Consider the following 25,680-nt stretch of genomic DNA (forward strand, 5'->3'; position numbering starts at 1 on the left):
TTGTTGAATTTTTTTTGTTGTTTGTGTTTTTTTTTTTTTTTTTTTTTTTTTTTTTTTTTTTTTTCCGTGACGGGTTTCTCTGTGTAGTTTTGGTGCCTGCCCTAGATCTCGCTCTGTAGACCAGGATGGCCTCGAACTCACAGAGATCCACCTGGGTCTGTCTCCCGAGTGCTGGGATTAAAGGCGTGCGCCACCGCTGCCCGGCCTCTTGTTGAGTTTTATTCTAGTTATTTTTCAATTTTTTGAGATTATAATATAATTTCATAATTTTCCCCTTCCCTTTCCTCCCTGAAGCCCTCACATATACTACCTTCCAACTCCCTACTCGCTTCCAAATTCATAGCCTCTGTGTGTGTGTGTGTGTGTGTGTGCGCGCGCGCGCGCGCGCGCGCGCGCACACATGCATGTGCATGCACTAGTGCATACAAGTGCACGAGTGCATGTATATTCCTAAATATACAAGTACAACCTGCTCAGTCCATCTGATGTTACTCATATGTGTATGTTTTCAGGGCTGACTATTTGGTTATAATCAGTTGGTGTGCTCTCCTCCAGGGAAGACTGTTTCTCCCACCCTTAGCATTAATTGCCTGGATTCTTTGTATAGTATTGAGGTCTCCTGAGCTTTTCCCGTTCCACGCTAGCATGTCTATTGATGTCCTCCTTTTTCAGGTCATGTTTAGGCCGCCATGGTGGTGAGACTTCACAGGTGTAGCTTCTCTGACATCTCTAGGAGACACAGTCTCACAGCAAACTTCCTGGTCCTCTGGTTCTTATAATCTTTCATCCCATCTTCTGCAATGATTCCTGAGCCTCAGGTTCAGGGATTGTGTTGTCTCTGTATCAGATGGAACTCAAGCACAGAAGAGGTAAAACCATCACCTCCATTTTATAGATGAAAGTATAGAAGGCCACAAGATTGAAAACCTTTTCAAGGTCTCATAGCTAAAATGAGGGAAATGAGTAGGTATATTTGAATGTTAGCACTGTCTTCAAGCATGTAGGCTCTGTACTCTGCTCACAGGGTTAACATAATTTGAATAGCTGTTAGCTTTTCTTTCTCTCCTCTTGTTTACTCTAAGGAGGAATGTCACATCCTAGCCAATAGTTGGTAGTCCAAGCTAAGTGAACCATGGCCACTGTAGATTATCTAGACAAAGCACTCTCCTGGTTTACAGTGGGAACACTTGCCTTAGAAAGGAAGCAGAGCAGATCTGTGCAGCCATTGGTAAGTCCCGCTTGTCACATTATCTTCAAGGCTCAGCTCTCATTACGTGGCCTGAGCTCTGCTAGACTCTGATGTTGAAATTTCATGGTTCCCAAGGGCCCTTGGCAGTGCTTCCTGTTTCTTAAGGTTGACAGTGTTGTAATCCAAACACAAACAAGAGCCCAGAGGCAAAGCTCCAGAGACTCTGATACTTGTCATGCTGTGTAAGGGTGTAGGGCAGACTTAGGCAAGTTTCTCAACGTTGTGTTTCGATGTCCTTGTCTGTATAGTATAATAATGTCTATTCATGTACAATTTTAAAATGGTAGCATCTATCACCACTGTGTTATTGTTTGTCTTTGAGGATCATAGAATAGCCTTAAAAACCTCTTCCTAGCTGGATTAAATCTGCTTTCTTCTTAGGATATATTTTCAGATATATATTCTGTAGTTAATAGTTCAATAGGTTCTAAAGTGTAAGAAACCATATTGTCTCATTCTTTTCTTTCTTGAGATAACATAGTGATTAAAATATGGGCTCTGAATTAGACTGTGAGATTCTTTTGGAAGCTTTTTGTCATGCTTAAAAAAAATAGATGTTTATGTGTTTAAAGAAAATCTCCTCAATACTACTGAAATGCTTTGATATAGTGGAAGATTGGTGGAGTGGATTTTAGACACATATTGTTGTGTTTCAAATCTAATTTCGTGCTTTTGATATAACAGTAGCACCTGTATTTTGTTGTATTCTGGGCCTCTGTTTTTTCCCTATTTCCTGTTTCTCTATATGCAAAGTGATAGTTATGGTTAAGTTCTACTTGGCTAGGAAGTAGTAAATGTGATAATAACAGTAGCTAGGTAGCAGAATACTTCTGGCTAAGTTGGAATACCAGAGACATGATTTACCTTCCTACCTAAAACAGGGAGAAGTACCTGGAAATCAAAACTAGACAAAGAATACTATAATGTAATATCATTTATGAATATAGACATAACCCACATTTCACAAATACTTTGACTGCCTAAGTCCATTTTCTATTGCTGTAGCAGAATGCCTAAAACCAGGTGATATAAAAAAGAGTAGAGATTGTTGTCAGTGTATGGTTCTGGAGGTGGCAAGTCCAAGAGTACGGTGTTGGTGTGTGGGGAGGACTCCATGCTACATCCTGTCATAGCAGAAGAATGGAAGGCTATGCAGGCTGGGCTGGAGGCAAGACAGGAGAAGGTGCCTTGCCTTATAGCGACACGTTGTCTGGCGCATGAATCCACCCTGTAAGACAATTACCTCTCTTAACCTACCTTCCCAGGACCCACTGCCCAGCACTGCTACGGGGGCAATCAGATTTCTGCATGAGTTTTGGAGGGACTAACCCTGTTTAAACTGTGGGAGCGACCACACAGCTATTTTAGGAATTCAAGGTTGGTTTAACATTCAATAGTTAGTCTAGTTCCGTATATTAATGAACTGAAACCCATCATTTCATAGATATTGTATGTGCTTTGAAATGAGGATTGATGTTAATTTATTGCAGACAAATATCCAACTGTTTTTGGTGACTTTTCTTGGAAAAAGTATTTTTCCCAAATGTTTTAAATTGATTGAAAATCAGCTGTTCACATACTTCTATATTTTTTGATTATGGATTGTAAAAAATATTTGAAGTCATGTGTTGTAAATCCTGAATACATAAAAGCCCTCCTAAACTCAGTAAACTCCCAGTATCTTTACATTGGAAGAATATTTTGTGGTGATATATTGTGTACCCTAATAAACTTGCCTGAGGATCAAAGGACAGAGCCAGCCACTAGATTAGACATAAAAGGTCAGGCAGTGGTGGCACACACCCTTAATCCTATCACTCAGACAGATCTTCATGAGTTCAAGGCCACAATGGAAACAGAGCCAGGCAGTGGTGGCACATGCCTTTAATCCCAGGAAGTGATGTCTGGGCAGAGAAAGGCATATATGGTGTGAGGAAACAGGAACTCACTTTCTTTAGGCTGAAGATTTCGTACAGCTAAGAACTAGTGGCTGGCTGTTCTGCTTCTCTGATCTTTCAGCTTTCACCCTGATATCTGGCTGTGGGTTTTTTATTAAAAGACCATCTAAGATTCGAACAACAATATTTGAACACTTAGATAGGGCAGATGACGAACGTGGCATGATGGTCATCATCTTTAGTCACAGAGGCAATGTGAATTAAAACACAAGGAGCAAGCACTGCATATCTCCTGGATGGATAAAACTACTCCCCTATACCCACACCACGTGTTGGTGACGACATAGTGGACTGGACCACTTACACACTGTTTGTGGGGAAATTCCGTTTTTTAAATGATGCAGCCTCATTGGCAAGCAATTTGGCGATTTGTGAAGACGCTGAACTTCGTCCTACCACTCCATTCTGCTGTTCCACTTTAGCCATGTATTCGGGAGAATGGAAACATACGTTTAAACAGAGATTTTGAAACAGATGTGTTTACAATATCTCTAGATTGGAAACATTCTAAATATCCATGACAGGAGACATATAAACAAAAGTAATAAATAAACTCCATATATGCTAATGTATGCTGAGTGAAAGAAGCAGGAAAGGGGAGTACATATTGTATGATTCTATTTATATACAATTCTAGCAAATGTTAGCTAACTTATTTGGTAGAAAAAATGACTAGTGGTTATCTTGGGGACAGAAATGGGTGAGGAGGGGCAGGAAGTGGGAATTACAAAGCTACATAATGAATTTTGGAAGCAATTAATTATCTTGACTAGTGGTGGCTCCATGAATGTAAACATACGTCAAAACTAAGTTGTATACTTTAAGAATGTGTGTCATATTCTTAAAGAGAACGGCTCAGTGGTTAAAGAGACGTGCTGTTCTTGCCGAGGATTTAAGTTTGATTCTCAGCATCCATATAGGATGACTCACAACTGCCTCTACCTCCCTGGATTGCCCCTTCCTGGCCTTCTTGGGCATCTGCACATCCATCCACATCCATACATACACATAAAAATAAATCTTTAAGAACATTGTTGTATGTGTCTATGCATGTGCCTGAGCGTATGTATGTGCACCACGTGCATGGAAGCACCTGTAGGGTCAGAAGATCTCCAGTGGAGTTATAGGCAATTAGGACCCATTATGTGGGAACCAAACTCAAGTCCATCTCTCCAGTCCTGTGCTGGATAGTTTTATGTCACCTTGACACAGCTAGAGTTATCTGAAAGGAGGGAACCTCAATTCAGAAAATGCCTCCCTAAGATCCGGCTGTAGGACATTTTCTTAATTAGTGATTGATGGGGGAGGGCCCATCCATTGTGGGTGGTGCTATCCTTGGGCTGGTGGTCCTGGGTTCTATAAGAAGCAGGCTGAGCAAGCCAAGGAAAGCAAGCCAGTAAGCAGCACCCCTCCATGGCTTCTGCATCAGCTCCTGCCTCCAGGTTCCTGCCCTGACTTCCTCCAGTGATGGACTATGATCTGGAAGTGTAATTCAAATAAACCCCTTCCTTCCCAACTTGCTTTTGGTCATGGTGTTTCATCACAGCAATAGAAACCCTGATTAAGACAAGCCCCAAAATGTAATGAACCTTTTAAAAAAGAATATGTAACATATTCAATGAAATTGTAGTTAACAACAAAAAGGTTACAAGCTACATATAATACAATATGGGTGAACTGGGAAACATCATGTTTCGAGAAAGAAGCCAGATTCAGAAACCACATGCATAATACCGTTTGTCTAAAATACCCAGAGAAAAGCAAAGTTCGAACAAACAAGATCGGTGATTACCTGGGATGAGATCGGGAGGAAACAGGTGTCTGCAGTCACGTGAATGAAGGGTCATACTGGGATGGTGGTGTTTAACCCTGATCTTGGTAAACTCACTAGAAATCGTTAGATTTTACATTAGAAAATCACAAATGATTTGATATGCAAAATTATGCCTTAATGAAGTCATTAAAGATGAAAAGGATAACAACAAAATGGTTTTTAAATTATTAAACTATTTACTGTTGTATTTGAATTTAGTAAATTTAGTAAAAATTTATTATAATTATCAGAGATAACATTAAAACTTTTTAAAAATTTCAAATTGATAAAATGAAGTTTTCATGCATGGTGTTAATTTTATAATACAATTGGGGATATTGAAGGTGTGGTTTCTTTCTTTTTTCCCAGCCAGTATTTAATGAGACTATGATTCCAAATGAGTGCAGAGTAAGGACACAACAGCATCACATACCACATAGCTGGGGCCTCCTCATTTGGATGGAAGCAGTAGCAGTAAAGACTGACCAGTAGGCCCACTCTCGTCATGGTGGAGGCTTGTTTTTATACACTCTGAGCGTTGATGATGCTCTTTATAGTTTAGACGGTTAGACACAGGCAGAGGTTGGATGTGGCCTGCTAAACCTCAAATACTTTTTTGTTTTATTGCAGAAAAAGTTTCTGACTTCCACTTACAATGTTTTGATTTATTAGGGGCAGGGGTGTGAGGAGAAGGGATTTATTTTATGTTTCTGTTGGCTGGAATGAGACTGTGTCACCAGCTCAGCCATCTCCATGCCCCTTGTTAGGACCTGAGGATGGTCTGCAGGGACATACCACCCAAGAGCCAGGTCTAGTGCTGTAGTGTAGAGTGCAGCTTAGGTAGGTGAAGCTAGTTCTTCTTCCTATTGTTTGTACCTAACACTTTCGTATGCAGGTGTTTGGTTATTATGTTTTTCAGACACCTTTACTGGTAACTATCCTCTCTGTGTATCTCCCTCCATTGTCCCTAATCAGAGCCCTGGGTTTCCACATTTCCCCAGCCACACCACTGTGCGTGCTGTTTCCCGTCCTTGGTGCTCTCCTCAGCCCCACCACCATGGTCCCTCTTTACTTTTTGGTTTTTCAGTTACTCGAGGTTATATACTCACCTCTCAAGATTTGGAGGTAGGAACATCAGATGAGAACACGTGATGTTTGTTTTTCTGGGTCTGGGTTACCTCACTCAATATTATCTTTTTTAGTTCCATCCCAAATGCAAAGTTCGTGATTTAACTTTTTACAACTGAGTAGTCTTCATAGTGTACATGTTCCTCATTTCCATTAATCAGTTGTCAGTTGAAGCACGTTTAGGTTGTTTCCATTTCCTAGCTGTTATGAACAGAGAAACAGTGAACATAGCTGAGCAAGTGTCTGTAAAGTAGGATGTTGAGTCCTTGGAGCGAGTGCCAAGGACTGTTGTAGCTGGGTTACATGGTAGATCTATTTTTAGCTCTTTGAGGGTTTTCTACACTGACTCCAGAGTTACCACCAGTTTGCAGTTTCACCAACAGTGAATGAGAGTTCCCTTTCCCCACATCCCCTCCAGCATTTATTTGTTGGTTGTCTGTTGATATTTGCCATTCTGGCAGGGGTAAGGTGAAATCTCAAAGTTGTTTTGATTTACATTTTCCTAATTTCTAAGGATGGTGAACATTTTTGAGCTATTTCTTAGCCATTTTTTTTTTCTTTTGAGGACTCTGTTAAGATCCCAGGCCCATATTTTTGAATCTGTCATCTGATTTTTGACTCTTTGTTTTTTGAGTTCCTTATATATTCTGACTATTAATCTTCTGTCAGATATATAGCTGGCAAAAATTCCCTCCCATTCTATGGACTGCTTCTTCACCTGGTTGACTGTTTCTTGAGCTGTGCAGAAGCTTTTTACTTTCATGAAGTCCAGCTTGTGACTTGTTAGGCCTTAATTCTTGGGCAAATGGAGTCGTGTTCAGGAGGTTTCTTACACCTGTATCATGGAGGGCACTGGCTGTGCTTTCTTCTAGCAGTTTCAGTGTCTCAGGCTTCAGGTTTAGGTCTTTGATCCATGTGGAGTTAGTTTTTGTGCAAGGTGGTAGATAAAGGTCTAATTTAATTTTGCTGCATATAGGCATCCAGTTTACCCAGCACCGTTTGCTGGAGATGGTTTCTTTTCTTCCAGTGTATTTTTTTCATCTTTGTGAAATATTAAACGGCAGAAGTTATGTATACTCATGTTTTGGTCTTTGATTTTGTACTATTGGTCTGTTTTTATGCTAGTGCCATATTGTTTTTATTACAATCATCCTCTTAATTCTTTACAGATGTGAATTTCCACAAATGAAATTTTTAATAAGAATTTTCACTGTACTGTTTTCTAACATTTAAGACCAGAAATATTGGTATATTTCATTTATCTCAGAGTACCAGGGGTTCCCTGAGTTCTTAGAAATTAACCCCTATTCACAGCATTTCAGATAATGAAGTAAATGAAACATCATGCATTTCTTGGAATCCATTGCTTTATAAAACCTTAGCACTAGTTAGTTTCTTTCCTTCCCAAAGGGAGAATGCTGAGCGGAGAGAATATCTTTAACTGGGGTTTGCTTTGAGCAAGAAGTGCTGTGCAAACACAGGAAGTCTGGCCTCTGTTCGTAGCGCACATTATATTCTATGTGAAACACGTTGCTCCCTCCCATTATTAGGCCTGTTTTCCTTCCATTCATCCCATGACTTAGTGATCTGGTTAGTAACACAGCAATATTAGTCTGAGTAAAACGATCCTGTTAGTGGTCCCTTCATGGGCTGATGGCACTTTTGATACTTTGCCTTCAGCGTTTGCTCCTTCCTTCCTGTTCCCTCCATCACAAAGTCCATAAACTTGTCCTGGACATCCTTTAGCATTAACAACTTCCTGACTGTGGGGTATAGTACTGTGAACAAACCCAAAGGTGCTTCCTTCCAGTGTTGAGAATATAGATAACATATAACTATGTATGTGCTTAAGTAGCAGCAGGGGTGGTGTGGTGTGGTGGTGGTGGTGTGTGTTATTTAGGTGGGTTTGGTTAGGGAAGGCATCCCTAAGAAGTGACATTTGTATGAAGCTGATTTAAAAGATCAGATTATGAAGTTATGGAGGAAAAGGTCATCTTGGGAGAGGGATCAGCAGCTTGAAGGCTCTGAGGAGGAAAAGGCCTAGGATGTTATAGAAACCAAGTATTTCTTCTGGGTGTTAGAACAAGTTAACATACAGTACCCATAAAGGATGATATGCCCAGACATTCTGAGAAAATGTTAAAAACACAAGCAAAGAACTATTTTGACACATGAGTGCACAGAATTGTGGATTTTCATAGTAATGTGTCCCCCAAATAGTTCCTCATAGTAAAGACCTTGATTCTTAGTAGGAAAGCCTTTTGTCCAATGGCTTTTGACCTTAGTAAACATTTTGGGGATAACAGTGAACTTTCGATGGCATGCGGAGCATCTGAATATACATTTGTACATTCCTCTTGACTACGTGGTTGTGTTAGTCATGACTCAGAGATTCATGACTCATTCATCAATTTGCTGAATATTTCATGACTACTGTATATCAGGTGTATACATGGTAGAGGTAAATCCATCAATAAAATAGGTAAAAATCTCTTGTCTTGATGGAATGTATGAACCCTGATTGTAATTCTCATGTGCATATCCCATATATATGGAATGTATGAACTCTGACCATAGCCCTCATGTGCATATCCCATATATATATGGAATGTATGAACCCTGACCATAGCCCTCATGTGCATATCCCATATATATGGAATGTATGAACCCTGACCATGGCCCTTATGTGCATATCCCGTATATATGGAATGCTGAGAGGTCCCTCTTCCTTATCCCTCTACCCCTTGTCTTGGCTCCCAGGATGGATAGTAAGGCCTCATCCTCTGGCTCAGAGGAGACCAAAAGAAGTTTGGCTTGAGGTTAATAGTATATAGTAAGGCATCCAACTTGTTTTACATTGGCTGCCTTTGTAATTTGAACATTTGTGGTAACTTTACTCTGTTTTCATCTCCAGAAAAGAGATAGTTGCTCATCTCTGATACTCTGAGAATTATTTGACATTAAAAATAATTGTTATAATTTATACATTATACTTATTTTCAGATTTAGCTTTCTTCCTGTCAACCACTTTTTCCCATTTTTAATAACCTTTTGAATTTTTGTTTTCTTATTATCTCTCTACTTTTTTTCTACACTGTTCCCTGTGTTTTGATTGTCTAACAGCATGCCAGGAAGACCAAAAAGAATTAAATTTGTGGGGGAAATGCATCTGAACTAATATAAAGTTTGTATTACTTCATAGTTATCTTGCCTTCTTGGTAACGTGCTGTTTAACCAGCTTTGATTACAATAATACCGTGTGTGTTTGCTCCTGTAGCCAGTTGTACTTTCCCATTGTGTTCTTAGGTCACTAGACAGATTCCTTGGTGTACTGTGGAATCAAGCTAAGTCAGGGGTCTGGGAGATGACTCAGTTGGTAAATGTTTGCTGCATAAGCATGATGACCTGGGTTCAGATCCCCAGTACCCATGGAAAAGCCTGACATAATGGTACGATTATAGTGCCTATAATCCTAGCACTGGGGAGCTGGAGAATGGAGTATCCCTCAGGCTCTGGCTACCTACTCTTGCCAAATTGTTGAGCTCCAGGTTCAGTAAGAGACTGTTGCAAAAATAAAGTGAAACATGATTAAAAGAAACACCCAACACTGACCTCTGGCCTCCACACATGGGCCCCTATGCACACATGCCCCTGCACATGCACACACATGCACATGAAATCAAGTCTGTAATAGAAAACAGTATTAATAAGAAATTGCCTGAGCTGGGCATGCTGGTGTACGCCTGTAGTCCGAGCACTTGGGGGGCTAATGGAGGAGAATCACAAGCTTCTGCACAGCCAGGGCTACAGAATGAGAGTTGGCCTCAAAAAACAAAAAGAAAGTACCTATTCCAAAATATGAATGCCATTGTGTTTACATGTTAAAAGTTACATTTATTTAACTTACTGATGTATGATTAGAACATAAAATGCAGAATACTTGAGAATAAATTACAAAAACAACTAGAAATGGTTGAAATTATGAATAGTATGCTTTAATGCATTTATTTATATAATAGTTTAGTTCTGACATTAAATTATCATAACACTGAAGCAAAACAACTTTATTAACCCTTTACAGTCACATAAATACCTAATTTTGAAGCGTTATAAACAATAATGTTATGGGCAATCAAACCTAAGCTTGCTTTCTGTGAAAGAAGAAAGGGGGCCCACAACTGAAATCTGTTTACACAGAGCGTGTCAAACCCTGGTTTAACTAGTATGTCTTGTCTGGGTTTCAGATATATGTGGAGCTTTGAACTGTGTAGTATAGAGGTAGTACCTTTGATGTGCTATTTTTTGTGTTCTTTTTAACGTTGAAGACATGTTTGAAGTTGTAGACATGGTCCATTCATGGGTATCACTCTACTTGTTTATATAATAATAGTAGGCTGTCTTGAAGCAAGAATGTTCTCAGCCTGGCATTTGATAAAAGCTAAAGTGTAATGTAACAAAGTAAACAAATGCAAGGGAGGGGCATGAATGTAGTTAGATGTTGTGTTGAATGAGAGTTCTCAGGACAGTGGACGGGTTAGAACAGCGGAAGTGAGTATGTCGGAGGGCAGTTAGACAAGATTTACTTTACAGCAACTAGGTCCATGGATTAACATAGCGAATGACGAAGACTACTGTTTGTCAGATACTGTCAGAAGACTCAGTGACAGGGAGCAAGCCATTGGCTCGTGGCTCATGGCCACATCCTCTTCTTTCCCCTCATTCTATCTAGCCAGTTAACTTTTCCTTGTATGATTTTTTTGTGTAGTACAGTGTATGTGTCATAAATGAGGGGATTATAAATAGAGGAAAATGTACTGGAGAATGTAAAATATAGGAGGTAGAGCATGTCCATAGGAGGTGGAATGTGTCAGTAGTAGATCTGAGATCTCCAAGGGTGCGGTGCTAAGACAGAGGAGAAACTATATTCACCCAAGATCCCAGCGCCTACTTCAGGTACTCACAACTGCCAGTAACTCCCGCTCCCAGGGATCTGATGCCTCTGGTCTCCAGGGGCACCCATACTCACATGCACATAGCCACACAAACACACTATTGACTCATAATTTGTAAAATAAAATAAATTTAAAACGTGATCTTTTAACAAATTCAAAACTAATACTCATATATGACCTTTAAAACTGAAGGCCTGAATACTGAAATATGATCCAGTGCTTTACTGAAAATGTTCGCCAACCCTACAGTACTAGATGCATACACAGAAACCTGGGAGGGTCTCACTCCACAAGAGATGGTACAGTTGTAGTCTATACTCTGCCTTTCCCACCGAAGGCAGCTATGAGAAAACCTGGACAATGTATGGTGCGCCTGGCTGAGGGCTATGAAGAGGACACAGTAGCAGTTTGGAGGAGCCCTGAAGGAAAAGTACCAAGCTGACAGTGCGTCTTATGTGTCTCCTTCTGTTGGTATCAGGACAGGTCTCAGCAGAGCCTGACAGTGACAGGCAAGGGACATGAGTGCATCCACAGGCTGTATGTGACCTTCTGGATAAACATGGAGACTGCAGATGACAGAGTCAGAGAATTTGAAGATAGGTCACAGAAATTAGTCAATTTGGAAAGCAGACCCCCCCCCACCACACACACACACACACACACACACACACACACACACACACACACACACACACAGAACAATAAATAAGTAAAAGGAGAGCTCATGGGACAGTGACAAAAGATGGAAACTTCCTGTCCTTGGAGCCCCAGAAGGAAAGGAAGAAGCATCCTGCAGAAAATTAACTCAGCACCTGCTTTGGAGAGGCTAGAACTTCTGAGTCTAGGCTCGTAGCAGAGAGGCCCCACGCTGGAAAACAGCGTAGTGCGGTTTACAGAGCTAACCATGCACTAGTAGTGCAGCCCAGCCCCTCTGCCCAGGGTTAACCCCACAGAAGTAAACGTTTAACGAGAAACTGAAACTCAAATTCGCAGATAGCTGAACATGCATCTTTCCGTGCCGGCCAAGTGTCCTCACCAGAAATACTTAACAGCCAGCAGTGTTTCTGTGCCTTCGTTGCTTGTTTTGTTTTAACAAGTTTTGGATATTTGGAGATTTGACTAGGTGAGTTTCCGTAACCTGAAAAGTCTAGAACATTCCAAAATGCAAAATTTAAAGCATCATTTTGGTGCTCCATTTCAGATTCTTTTAGCTGGGTGTGATGGTGTACGATCTGTAATCCCAGCACTCGGAAGGCAGATCAAAGAATCTCTGAGAGCTTAAGACTGGCCTAGGCCACATGATGAGTCCATACCAGCTCGTGAGTGTCTATCTATCTCAAACGGAAAAAGATTTGGGAGCATTTCAGAATTTATTTTTACTTTATTTTACTGTTTTTGAGGCAGGGTCTTTTGTGTGCATTCCAAAGTGGCCTCAAAACACCTTTTCATCTGAGATTGGCTTTGGAGTATTGGGACTCCAGGAATGTGCCACCATGCCTGGCTTAGGTGGTGCTTCTGATTGCATTCATGGCCTTGGGTGGTAGTCAAGACCTCTGCCATGTTTTAGGTTTTGTGACTAGGGATGCTCAGCCTATAAATGTAAACTCATGTCCTGTTTGGATGGACTAAAACCATCTCTGGTACTTTCATACAGTGTGACCCTACGCAGCAATAAAAAGTTATAAACAGGCCGGGCGGTGGTGGCGCACGCCTTTAATCCCAGCACTCGGGAGGCAGAGGCCGGCGGATCTCTGTGAGTTCGAGGCCAGCCTGGGCTACCAAGTGAGTTCCAGGACAGGCGCAAAGCTATACAGAGAAACCCTGTCTCGAAAAACCAAAAAAAAAAAAAAAAAAAAAAAAAAAAAGTTATAAACTGTTGATAGGAATAAATGTTCAGATAAATCTCAGAAAGTTGCTTACAGACATCAAAAATGAAGACGACAGAGGAAGAAAGGCAAATGGATTTCATAAAGACTCCAACTTGACACTGTCGGCTTAGTGCGACCTCCATGTGTGCAGTGTCTCTAAGATAGAGAGAGTTTTGTCACTAAATAATAAAAAATACAAGTGACTCAGTTTTAAAGTGAACCAAGCTTCAGATACATCTCTCTCCCAAGGAGACACATAAATGGCCCAAAACAGTGAAGATATATATACTAGGCAGCAAGCCATCAGGAAAGTACAGGTTAAAATCACAGGGAGACACCAGTCCACACCTTTTAGGATAGCTATTTTGTGTGTGTGTGTGTGTGTGTGTGTGTGTGTGTGTGTGTAAAATAAGTGTTAGTGAAAATGGAGAGACTGGAGCTCTTAAACATTGCTAGTGGGAACACGAAATGCTTCAGTTTTCATCAAATGGTATGTCAGTTCCTTGAGTGCTAAGTAGAATTACCATATGATGCAGTTCTGTCTCTAGATATGTGGTAAGAAGAACAGAAAGAAATACTCAAACTATAAGTATGGCTATGCTGATACAGTAGCCTAAAGGTGCAAAGGACTCCAGGGTCCATCATTGGAGAGCAGATGGACAAAATGTGACATGTGTAGAGAACAGAGCATCCGAGTATCTTAACGAAGGGGGGTCTGGCATATGCTTGTGTTTGAATCTTGAAGCCACATTAGGTAAGATAAGGTAGATGAAGGACAAACATTGTCTCATCCCACTTTTGTGAACTTCCAGAAGAGAACGATTCAGAGGCAGTAGGACGGGCTTTGCCAGGGCCTGGGAGGAGACGTGGGGAGCTCCTGTGTATTTGTGCAGCAGTTTTGAAAATGCAGGCCTGTATTGACAGTGTAGTGGCTGTCAGGAGTTAGGGGGGTGTGGTGTGTATTCTTAAGGATTACAAGAAGGGTTTTCTCCACTTTGACTTCTATATTCTGTATTAGTATGGTTGTTACTAAAATGCAGGCATGAGTTAAAATTCACAAAGCTGTACTCCTCAGAAGACCAGCTCTGCTCCCTCTCACTTCAAAAATACAGATAATTTGAAAGTATGGGAACCTGTGGCAGCATAGCTTGTTACAAGTTTTGATGTTTGGTGGGTAGGGATTTGAGTTTATCCATTAGTACCAACATTGAGGATAATTTTTACTTTACTTTGTTTCTTTATGAATAAATAGAGTATCCCTTATAATTTATGCAGGATCTTAAAGGGGCTGATTTTATTACCTTTTATTTTTTATTATTTATTTTTTTTCGAGACAGAGTTTCTCTGTGTAGTTTTGGTGCCTGTCCTGGAACTTGCTTTGTAGACCAGGCTGGCCTCGAACTCACAGAGATCCGCCTGCCTCTGCCTCCCGAGTGCTGGGATTAAAGGCGTGCGCCACTGCTGCCCGGTTTATTTTTTACTTTTTGAGGAGCTGGGGATTGAATCTTGAGCCTCACACATGCTAGGCAAGTACTCTACCACTGACCTGAACCCTCAGCCCTGATCTTGGAATTTAAAAAAATATTTATATATTTTTTATTTTATGTGTATGAGTATTGTTCCTACATGTGTGTAGCACAGTGCATCCATCCATGACATGTATGGAGGCCAGAAGAGGATGGGAGCTACCGTGTGGGTGCTCTGAAAGATAATGCTTTTAACTGCTGAGCCACCTCGGTAGTCCTGGGGTTTATCATTTTAAACACTGAGCAAAAGCCGGTACCTAAAAAGGTGTTTGGAAAATCCTGACTGGCCTCGCTCAGACTGGAGAGAGGTCTCAAACCCCTGCCATCGCTGATGACCCCTGAGCACTTCCACCACCGCCCCACTCCATGCAGGTGCTGTCTTAGTTTCTGTGTTCTTGGTGCAGGCTGAGTTTGGTACCCTTAACACTGTGTCTTAAGCCCTCTCCTGTGCCATAAAAATTCTTGCAAAGAATTTTGATAGCTCTTTTATAGTCTCCTGTGTAGATGTATCATAATTTATTCAGCCTTATTCCTTTTGTTGGGCATTTAGATTGCTGCTAATGTCTCATTGCTATGAAATTGCTTCTAAGAACATAAATTTGCATTTCTCATACACCCAGAATATATTGTGTCTGTATAACTGCATGGTTGTTTACTGACAAGAAGTCCACATTTATTGAGGTTAACACATGAACTATTTTCCCAGTTACTGCTTCCAGCTGTGCTCAGTACACCTCCCCTCTGTTGGGCACAAGCATGTTAGGCAGATACCATGGGTCCAATGGCTGTTCATGGTTGAAAGGGCAGTTAATCCAGTTTCTAATCCCAGTCTCATAGCCAGAGACTTCCTTTGCCCGAGTGTTTGTGACGTTAGTGGTCTAAAGTAGAGAGGGTTACTTGGTTCCCAGCCTTCTCTTGCTCTAGACCCAGGAGTGCATGGGCCAAAGCTATCTTTGCTTCCAGCACCATTTTGGGGCCTAATTCTTCTGGATTCTGGTATAGATAGTTCTGGCACAGAATGTGAAGGGGAAAGCTGGACGCTTATGCTTACCTGGGAGTGTTTACAGTCACTGGATTGTTGGTGCCTGCTGGCCATCTCTTAATGGTTGGAACTCCACATAGCACAGGGTGTGCCAGCAGCCTCTTCTTACAGGGGTCCCTGGTCTCCCCACGTGAGGTGTCTGGAGTCTACCATCTCTCTTGGCTTCTGTTTCTACTTTGAATTGATAGAGAAGACAGTAGGTGGCCTTAACTATTGGTATCTTTCTTTTATGTAGGATATAAGACTACATTTTCTATTTTTGTTTCCAGATTTGGGCCCTGTCACCAACCATAAAGAACTTGTTTCAAATGCATGCATAAAATTTACAACAGCTGTTGAAATTGTTGCTAGGAATTTTTCCTACTGTTATTTTTAAATTGCAATGCAATTCTTAGCCAAACAAAACATTGTGCCTCATCTGCATAGTAGACACATAATAATCATAAGCTAAAAGTCTGTTGGATAAAAAGCGTCGTGTTCTTTTAAGTAAAACGGCATGAACAAAACCCTTTCTTGCTCTGGAAGGAAGTAATGGTTGCTTTTGCTCGGTCACTTCTTAAATGTCTCTCAGCTGTTTTTGGTGCCACAGTCCAGCAAACCTGACTCTGGGCAAAACCCAGCTCCCCACCTGTCCTTGTAAAGAAGGTTTTGTTGGAACACAGCTGCACTCAGTTCTGTATTGTTTTAACTTCTGTTCTGCCCCAGCAGCCTTGAGCGGTTTTAACAGTCCACACGACTTGCAAAGCCTTACACATTTACTATCTCACCATTTACAGAGAAAGTGTGCCAAGTCCTGTTTTTATGTACTTCTTCCAGAATTCTTTCTAAAGCAGATATGTGATTCATCTGCTTAGTAACATTAAGTCACTTCTTACTGTTGTAAGATAAATCCTGAAGTCTGCAGATCTATTTGTAACCAATCTCAAACCACTCTATTAATATCAAACTCTCTATTTCCTGGTATAACCTGAAGACCAGTTTTAAAAGTTTGGCCCCTGGATTTACTTTGTTGCCTACGTAGTAATCTGGTTCAGTTTTGTTGAAGTTGGCATTTTCAAGGCAGAAAATACACATGGAAATCCAGGTTACATCTTGTTGAAAAATGAGGACTTGGAATGGCACTGGTCCCACAGCTCTAAGTGTTAGTGAATTCCTTCGAGTGATAGTCCTCTCCGTCTGCACACCTGTACTCAGGGGGCGTGACATCAGCATTACACCTTTTCCTCTCCAGTCACCTTTGTTATCTGCCTAGAGCATCCTTTTGTTCTTCAGAACTCTTCATCCTTTAAGACTCAGCTTTGCTGTCAGGTGTCATCAGTCACATCTTCCTCTGGTGCTTGTGGTCCTTATTCATTCATCCTTGTGGTCCTGTTCATCTAGTTAGAGAGGCACTTAGTAAGTACACTGTATCCCGGTCGTCTTCCTGCTCCTTCTTCCCAGCATGCTGCATGACAGGGAGTCGAGGTTTTGGACATTTTCTAAATTGTGTGGTGATAATAGCTAAACAGTTGGAGAACAGTAAAGGATTGGTGAGACAAATATGAATAATTTCCCTCTTAAATGCACGTTCTTTTCCTTTGGGTGCCTCACATAGTTCCCGGGATCTTTCCTCCTCTTGGCTGACAACAAACTCATCTGCTTCTCAGACCGCTGGCACAGTATAACTGTCAGGATCACAAGTGATGGAGTGAAGGGGGGTTTCCTCAATACTCACCTGCACTCCATAAGGCTTAGACGTGTGACTCTGGGGCCGCTTCTCACATGTGTGTGCTTTTGGTGTTTGGTTTTACTTTGTTTTGGGAACATGATCACACTGTGTAGCCCAGGATGATGTAGAATTTGCTATATGGAGCAAGCTGGCTTCAAGTTACTGAGCCTGTTGCCTCAGTCTCCCCAGTGCTGGCACTGTGTAGTGTGCCTCCGCACCTGACTTACATGTGCTCTTGGATAGATGATTTGTTTTCTGGGTCTCAGTTTTTAATTGTAAGTGAGTAGTAATATTAATAATAGCTGCTTCAGAGTTCTTAGGAGAAATGAGTCTGTCTATGGAGAAGCTTGAGAGCTTAACCCGAAGTAAGTTCCCTTTAAATGGAGCTATGTAGTTGATTATTGTTCTTACGGCTTTCTTAATGTTCTGTAGAGACGTGCAGTTAGCCTTCCCTTCCCCAGTTTACACTGCTATGGCTCATGGAAAGTAAAAGCGCTCTGTTAAGCCACACTTGATTTAATTTTAGAATCTTGCATTAGAAGGGAGTGTGGGGGTCAGATGGTTGATAACTACTTATCCAAGGCATCAGTCCTCTGCAGTTCCCAGTTACAGGTGATCAGTCATCTGGAGACTGTAGAACGTTATCAGAACCCTATCAGAACATTACAGTCACAGAAGCTGACCACTTAAAAAATATTTATTTCTACTCTATTTATGGGGTCTTTGGTTGTTGTTTCTGTTTTTTGCCTGCATGTCTGTGTATAACATGCATGCAGGGCTCATGCAGGCCAGAAGAGGGCATCATATCCCCTGGAATATGGAGTATAACTGTAGTTATAGATGGATATAAGCCACCATATGTGTGCTGGGAATTGAAACTGGGTTCTCTGGAAGAGTAGCTGGTGCTTTAACTGCTGAGCTACTTTTAAGTCAAAATGTAATCAAACTTAATATTTCCTTTTTTTAAGGTGCATAATATCTATAAATTTTATTACATTAATTTATACTGTGTGTGTGTGTGTGTGTGTGTGTGTGTGTGTGTGTGTGTGTGTGTGTTCACACAGACACAAACATGCCATAGCACACAATCTGTAGGAGTCAGTTCTCTTCTTCCACCATGTGGGTCTTGAAGTTGAACTTAGGTCATCAGATTTGGCAAATAAGTGTCTACCTGCTGAGCCATCTCACTAGCCCAGATTTATAATCTATATGGAGAGAGAGGAAGGGAGGAGAAATGGATATAACATTCTATGAAATAATCAGACAATAAGTAACTGGTTATGATACCTTCAAGTGGGATGTTAAAGTACTTTAAGGATTACTTATGTCTTTCTAACCTTTCCTGTAGAATGTAGAATTTTCATCCACCTCATTATAATACAATGGTTATGTCATGAAATGATAACTCTACACAACAGAAACGCTACTCAATATCTGTTCATCAGAGGAGCATCAGGGTACATCAGGGAGCTTTTCAGATGGACATGTTACCATTTCCGTCTTTATAGGACTTAAGGCTCCGAATATACTTATCCTGTAGCTACTCATTCAATCTCTAATCATTAAAAAATAAGCTGACCTCTAAGGTTTCATAGAGATAAAATTACTTTAAACTCAATGGTGCACATAGATCATTTTATCAGGTATGACACTGTAGGCTCTTTATTGACTTAAAAGATTTTTTTTTGTGAAAGTGTCATTCTGGAAAACTGCGTATGGTTTTTGTTCTTATAAAGGTACATACTGTTTATTGGCAATGTGTGTCTTGTGACAGTGAAACATTTAGTTCTTTGTCAGTGGTAATTTTTAGCTCTGAGACTTTGCTTTATAGACTCAAATTAAAATAGACTGGAAATTGAGCTAGCAAAATGGGGTGTCAAAGCTTCTATTTTCTAGTGATTCACCTCAAAAACTATAAATAGACAAGCCCTCTCTGAGAGTGATTCCTATACAGTAGTGTAAATGTCACATCTTTGAATAAACAGTCTGTCTCTAGTTTGCTCACATCACACTTAGAATACAGAAACTGGCCACTTCAGAAGGAGTGTGCATTATTTAAAGTTCATTTATATGTGTTTTGCTTTTTAATTTTTGTTCTCTGCAAAAAGTAGAGATTTTTTTTTTTTTTGCCACTGTAATCCATAGTCCTCCAAAATAGACGAACTCAAGCCAGTACAAGTGGTTCTCACACTGGCCCAGGGGTCCTGTTTCTTCAGGAGTCTTTCTTCTCTCTCCACCTTTCTCAGAAATCCCTGAAGACCCTGGAAGCAGGGGTGTGTGTGTGTGTGTGTGTGTGTGTGTGTGTGTGTGTGTGTGTGTTATGTGTATGTGTGCCTGCACGAGTATTTTTTCTTGAGCAAGTTTTCATGACCTTGAGCAAAGGTTTTTCAGACATGTTCGTGGGTATATTTGGCTGATATGAAATATAACATAGACTTCTCAAGCATGTGTGACATGTCTACGACTCTGGCCCTGGGGAGACAGAGACAGGAGGGCCCTGAAGCTCAGTGTCCAACCAGCCTAGGCAACCAATGAGCTTCAGGTTCTTCAGACACCTGTCTCAAAACCTAAGGTGAAGTGCAATAGAGGAAGACACCCAGCACCCACCCCTGACTTCTACCCTCACATGTGCACAGATGCAGCCACCCACCCAGCCCCGCACACCCACATAAATAAAAAATATCCCTAAGGATGAGTGAATGGTATGTATATTTGGGGTGTACTTTGGAGAACTTACTTGGAAATTGCCCAACCTCAAATGAGAAAACTTAAAAATAGCCCACTAGGATATATTCTGTAAAGTCACTCTTGACATTTGAAGAGTTGCAGGACTCTTGCTGTTTGTCTTTACAGTAGGTCATTCATTGCATTAGATAAATCCATAAAGACACCATCTAGAGTACATCCTGACGCAGTCCCCAAACTGTCATGTCTCCTTATTTTCCCGATGTTATATAAATGTTACATCTATCTATCTGTTTCTTTCAGTTGGATATGCCAAGTGACCAGTTAACTGCTAATCTTCAAGCAGTTATAAATGAAGTCTGCAGGCACAGACCACTAAATCTGGGTGAGCAGCTGGGTGAGGGTGGACTTCCTTAAACCCCAGTGGTACTTTACTGTAATGTAACTATTAATATAGTAGAAATATAAACTAGTCCAAGAGTTAACATACAAGTGCTATAGCCATAGTACTTCCAGGGATTAAATAAATAAAATAAAATGTATTTTTCCAAAGGATTCTTAATTACCTTATTTATGAACATAAGGTTTTAGAGAGGGACTTCTTTATCAATAATAAAGAATATACCCCCAGACCTTTGTAAATTTGCCTGTTATTTCTACTGTTAAATGTATTAAGGTTTAAAGAAAACGAATTGCTTTAAAATTACAGTGGTGTTACATAGGAAAGAAAGTCATTTATGAAATAGTTTGAAACCAGTTGGCCTTCTGAATCTTTGTTTTCTAACAGTAAGTAGGGATTTTTGTCATGTCAGAAGAGTCCTCGTGTAAACGGGTGACTCTCACATCGTAGGGAGAGTCACTAACTCGGACACTGTAACAGCAGAACACAAGTTACTCCTGGGCCCTTTGGCATGGCCTGTGTCCCTCCAAACACAGCCCACACTGTGGGTGCCTGAAGACAGCTCGTCGTGCTCCAGTGACAGTCCCCGTGCAGCTCCCATGCAGGGAGTTTACGGGTTTACTTCTGTAACCAAGTCAATTAAAACACGTTTGCAATACTTCTGCCGTCCTTGAGAATTAAGCACATTGGTGATTAATTAAATATCCCATTTACTAATTCTTTCACCAAAACATGGCCAAAGACACCATGTGTATACAGATTCTTATATTCCATAGGGAACTTTGATCTTCTGAGCTAGCTAGAGAATAATGGACAATACAGTCTCTAAAAATTATTTTTCTCTTTTTGCCATTTTAGATGAAGCCTCTTAACTTTGTTCTTAGAAAAAGTCTTTTAATTTGTTGAGAATTTTTTCAACTGTTTGGTACTCAGAGTACCAAACACAGATGGTAATCTGTGCTGACTGCTTCAGATAAGTATTTAGAGTGTTTCCAGCAGATGTAAACTTCACCCTGCTCCCTTCGCTGTTGATGGTGCAGTACGTAGATACGAGGTGAACATCTTCTGGAGGAAAGGAATGAATTACCAGTGAGTGTGTCCTTCCCAGGACGACTCGGGTGCAGTGAGAGCTTTCTAGGGGAGAGTTGGAGTCCCACAGGCTTTCCTAAGCATGTGTGCGTGGGCTCCATGGGGCCGCAGTGAGAAAGCCACAGCGGGTTCTTACCTTTCTTTGTTCCAGGTCCGTTTGTGGTGCGTGCCTTCCTTCGTAGTTCAACCAGTGAGGGTTTGCTGCTCAAGACCGACACGCTGTTGCCCAAAGAAGCTGAAACCAAAGAAGCTGCCTGAGAGTTGTGTTGTGAAATTATTGGGGGACAGGATTAAAAACAACAGAGAAATCTATAAAACTGTGTCATTTCTAGTTTGGTTCCTTGTGTTTTCTTGATCAGTATATTTAGAAGTAAATTTTAACACCTTTTTTTTTTTACAGTTTCAAAAATAAATGTCAGTTTTTAAAAATGCTTTCACATTTCCTTTGTTTAATTTTTATTGTTGTTTATATTTTTCTGGTGTTGGATCCTGTCACATATTCTTCCTTAGCATCAATGTTCTGTATTTTGGTAGAATCTGGGTCTAGAAGCAATTTCTAGTTTTATAACTTTCCTTCGGGAGCAGTAATAACAGCATCCTCATTCCCAGCAGGCCTCATCACAAACTGTTTGCCTTTGTGTGCATGGCGGGTGGAGGCGTGTGGGTGTGGAGTCCAGAAGTCCAAGCGGGGTGTCTTCCTCAGTTGCTCTGCACTTTGACTCTTAGACACTAAATGTGGGGCTCCCCAGTTTGTCTAGACTGACTGGCCAGTGAGCTCCAGGAATCCACTGCCCCACCTTCCAAGTCCCCAGTATTTTAGCAGCCTGAGGAGCTCAAATAACCAGGAAAAACTACCTCACCTCATAAAGCTTTTTTCCCCATTGGAAAATTAAAGTTTAGGCACCATTTACCAAACACAGCAGGAACAGGACAAAATACTAACAGTGACTGTCTTTACTGGACGTGTTCTACCCTCCCATTTCCCCGTCATAGGCATAGTTAGGGAAATGGGATGCCCAGTTTCCATGGAAAAGGAGTTAACTTGTGTGAGATCAACACGCAGTCAACAAGAGCAGTGTGCTGAACTGGAGATCTTTCTGACTCAGGATCCAAGTGCCCGGACTCTAGGGGTGTGCCACATGCCCAGCCTGTGGGCTTTCTTAGCCACTGTTTCAACCACCCAGCTAAGTCACTGCCTTTTCATGTGTTCTAAGATAGACCAAACTTACTGCTACAGTTTCAGATTTTTAAAGTATTGAATCAAAGTACTGAAGTTTCTTGATTCTCAGGCACTGGTCAGAGTTGGGCTCTGATTTCCCAGAACTGGAGTTGCAGATGGTTATGAGCTACCCCATGTCTACTAGGAACTGAACCCAGGTCCTCTCTGCCAGTGCTCTTAGCCGCCGAGCCTTCCCTCTAGTCCTGCATATGTGCTGTTTGAAAGGAATCATGTCTTTTATTCAAATCTCATGGGAAATGAGTCACATTTCATCTCTTTATTGCACCATTCCCTCAACTGCTGGGCATTAAAATGGTTTCAAGGCCCCCCACCCACTGGTTTTTAAAAAGTAAGCGTTTAGTTTTACAGTGAATACTGGTGAATCCCAGACTTTGCTTACGTACGAATTACTTGGAAGGCTTGCAAAGCACAGGAATTGGTCTTCACCCGGCAGTAGGAGCTTGACCTCAGAACTTAGCATTTCTCATCAGGTAGTGCGACTTTGGGGACACTAGGGGGTACCATGCTACCAACCCTGATTGTAAGAAAAAGAAATTCTGATTTTCAGACCAACATCTGTTTGTTCTAAAATTATACAAGTGATCAAAGTGCCAGGTGGAAAGTCACTGCTGTTTTCACTAGCCAATTTATGATTGCAAAATCTGTAGTATAAATCAAGATTTTAGATACATTTTTAAATTAACCTTTATTTTATTTTATGTGTATGGGTGTTCCGTCTGCACACCATGTATGTGCCTGCCAGAAGAGGGTGTCAAAGCCCCTGGAACTGGAGTTATAAATAGTTGTGAACCATCACACGGAGTGCTGTGTGTGTTTAATCCCAGCGCCGTCTCTCCAGCCCCAAGATTTTTAAAGATTTAGATAACAAAAACACACATGCCCTGAACCTAGAGCCGGAAGACGTTTCTAACTTTCGAGTCTATTCCTGTCTATAAATAAAATTCTGTGGCAACCCCACGGACAAGCAAGTTGTCATATAAGACAAACAGGGTGGTGACAAGATGATCACTTGATCCCAAACACCCTCTTACAATACACCTCTCAGTAAGTGGCATGTAGTCGAAGGTGATGTCGTAAGGCATTAATTAGCATACTAATGTAATACACAAGAGAGACAAATTTGGTAACTTGTTAACAAAACCAGACACTTTGAATTTTTATATCAAGCAGTTGACCTCACTGTCCAGTAGGTGGCGACAATATCCTTTCATATGGCTTTTAGATGGTTGTAGATTGAATTGATTTCTCACCTGACCGCAAATTAAATAGTAAAGATAATCCTGTATAGACCAGTTGGAGTTTTGCTTAGAGTAAATGGTTTGTTTGTATTCTATTTTGGTCACGTTGCAGAGGTTTCTTTGGATGTCTAATGGATACTTACAAGTTTTTTTTGTGTCTAAGTGTGTGTGTCTGGATATGCATGGACAGGTGCACTGCACATACAGGTTCCCACAGAACCAGAGGACAGCAGTGGAGCCCTTGAAGTTGAAGTTACAGGTGGCTGTGAGCTGTCCAACACAGTGCTTGGAACCAAACTTGGATTGTTTGAAAGAACAAGAAGTCGCCTTGATCACGGGGCTGTCTGTCCAGCCTCTACTTTGTAACCCTGAGTTTGTTACTATAGAACATTTCAGAGGTGAAGGAAATAAAATAAGAAAACCGTGGACACCCACTTGCACATCAACCAGATTTGGCAGCTCAACATTCTGGTATGCTTCCGTCTGTGTTTTTACCTACTCACCTCCGTAATTAATGGCCAATCCCATTTATCGTACAACTTAACCTAAGAAATTTAAAAAGCAGCCAAACTATAATTACAAGTTTTTATTTTTCAAAACCCATTGTTTCTGTGTTTCAATATAATCATTGTGAATCATTCATATTTCTTTAATAAATATATTTTTTCACATGATAATGGACAGAATAGACTAGTACTTGGAGAACTCCGGGCATAGAAACATGATTGGCCACAAAAGGGGATATGTAAATGTTAATGTTTAAAAAAATAAGAATTGTATTCCACTTAATTTTCTTAGATATAAAGTTGTAATTTATTCTCATAAGGGATAGAAAAGGTTTGAAGAGACCTAGATCTAAACATGCAAAGTTAGAGAAAATAATTCTTTTGGGGTCAACAAAATGCTCAGAGGCACTTGGTGCACATGACCTAGCAGCCACTGTTCAATCCTCAGAACCCACAAAGATGGAAGGAGAGAACCAACTCCACCAACTTGATCTTTAACACAGCAGTCACACACACACACACACACACACACACACACACACACACACACACACACAGAAGAGGGGGTCGACAAATGAACAATATTTTTACAAATAGAAACACTTGAAATTTTGTCACATAGATAAACACAAGGAAAAGTTTGAAGAAAGATGTTAGTGTCCTGTAAATTCCAAGGCAATTTAAATTTGTTATATTTCCTTTTTTTCTACTCCCTTGTTGAGGGCACAAAGGTCCTTGCACCCACAGATCACTGGGGAAACCAGGGATGTCAATCATGCAGGAGTGTTTCCTCAAAGGAGGAAATAACTTCTTTTCCTCCTAGAAGGTTTGGAGTGGATATTGTTAAGGACCTGTGACCTTTTGTTATCTGTAGAGGCAGACCTCATCCAAATCCCCCAGAATGTCTATCCCAGACTCTCTATCCCTAGATCTTTATCTTTAGCTCCCAGTTAATAGAACTCATACTTAGGGGAGATATCACATGTACTTTATAGCATGTTGACCTCTATGTTATCTTAGAGACCACATAAATTCTAGGCTCTTAAGCTACAGAACCCACCCTCATGGTCACTTGTACTTTGTAAAGGAGCTTCTATGTGGTCACACCGTAAGCTTTATTTTGCACCTGGTATTGGAATGACTGTTGTCTGGATACCTTTTTTCCAAATTCTGTTATGTTTAAGTATGCCTACAGTAAACTGCCTGGCATCAGACTCTAGAAGTTTTGATTCAGGTTGATGAAGTCAATGTGAACCGAGTTTTCATTCTCTAATCTTT

At 40.8% G+C, this 25,680-nt stretch overlaps 1 protein-coding gene across 4 annotated transcripts in view; it reads left to right on the plus strand.

Moving 5' to 3' along the window:
* Mrpl1 (mitochondrial ribosomal protein L1) overlaps nucleotides 1-21,850 on the plus strand; it is a 115,271-nt gene extending 93,421 nt beyond the window's left edge. For all 4 annotated transcript variants that reach the window (XM_052735409.1, XM_052735410.1, XM_052735411.1 and 1 more), the window contains 2 exons: nucleotides 20,233-20,314; nucleotides 21,570-21,850. In XM_052735409.1, coding sequence (XP_052591369.1) covers nucleotides 20,233-20,314; nucleotides 21,570-21,676 — 189 coding nt within the window. In that variant the 3' untranslated portion in view covers nucleotides 21,677-21,850. The remainder of the gene's footprint in view (nucleotides 1-20,232; nucleotides 20,315-21,569) is intronic.
* The last annotated feature ends 3,830 nt before the right edge of the window (nucleotides 21,851-25,680 follow it).

Source organism: Peromyscus californicus, unplaced genomic scaffold (genome assembly GCF_007827085.1).
Source record: "Peromyscus californicus insignis strain IS unplaced genomic scaffold, ASM782708v3 Scaffold_13__1_contigs__length_99412109, whole genome shotgun sequence".
Lineage (NCBI taxonomy): Eukaryota > Metazoa > Chordata > Mammalia > Rodentia > Cricetidae > Peromyscus > Peromyscus californicus.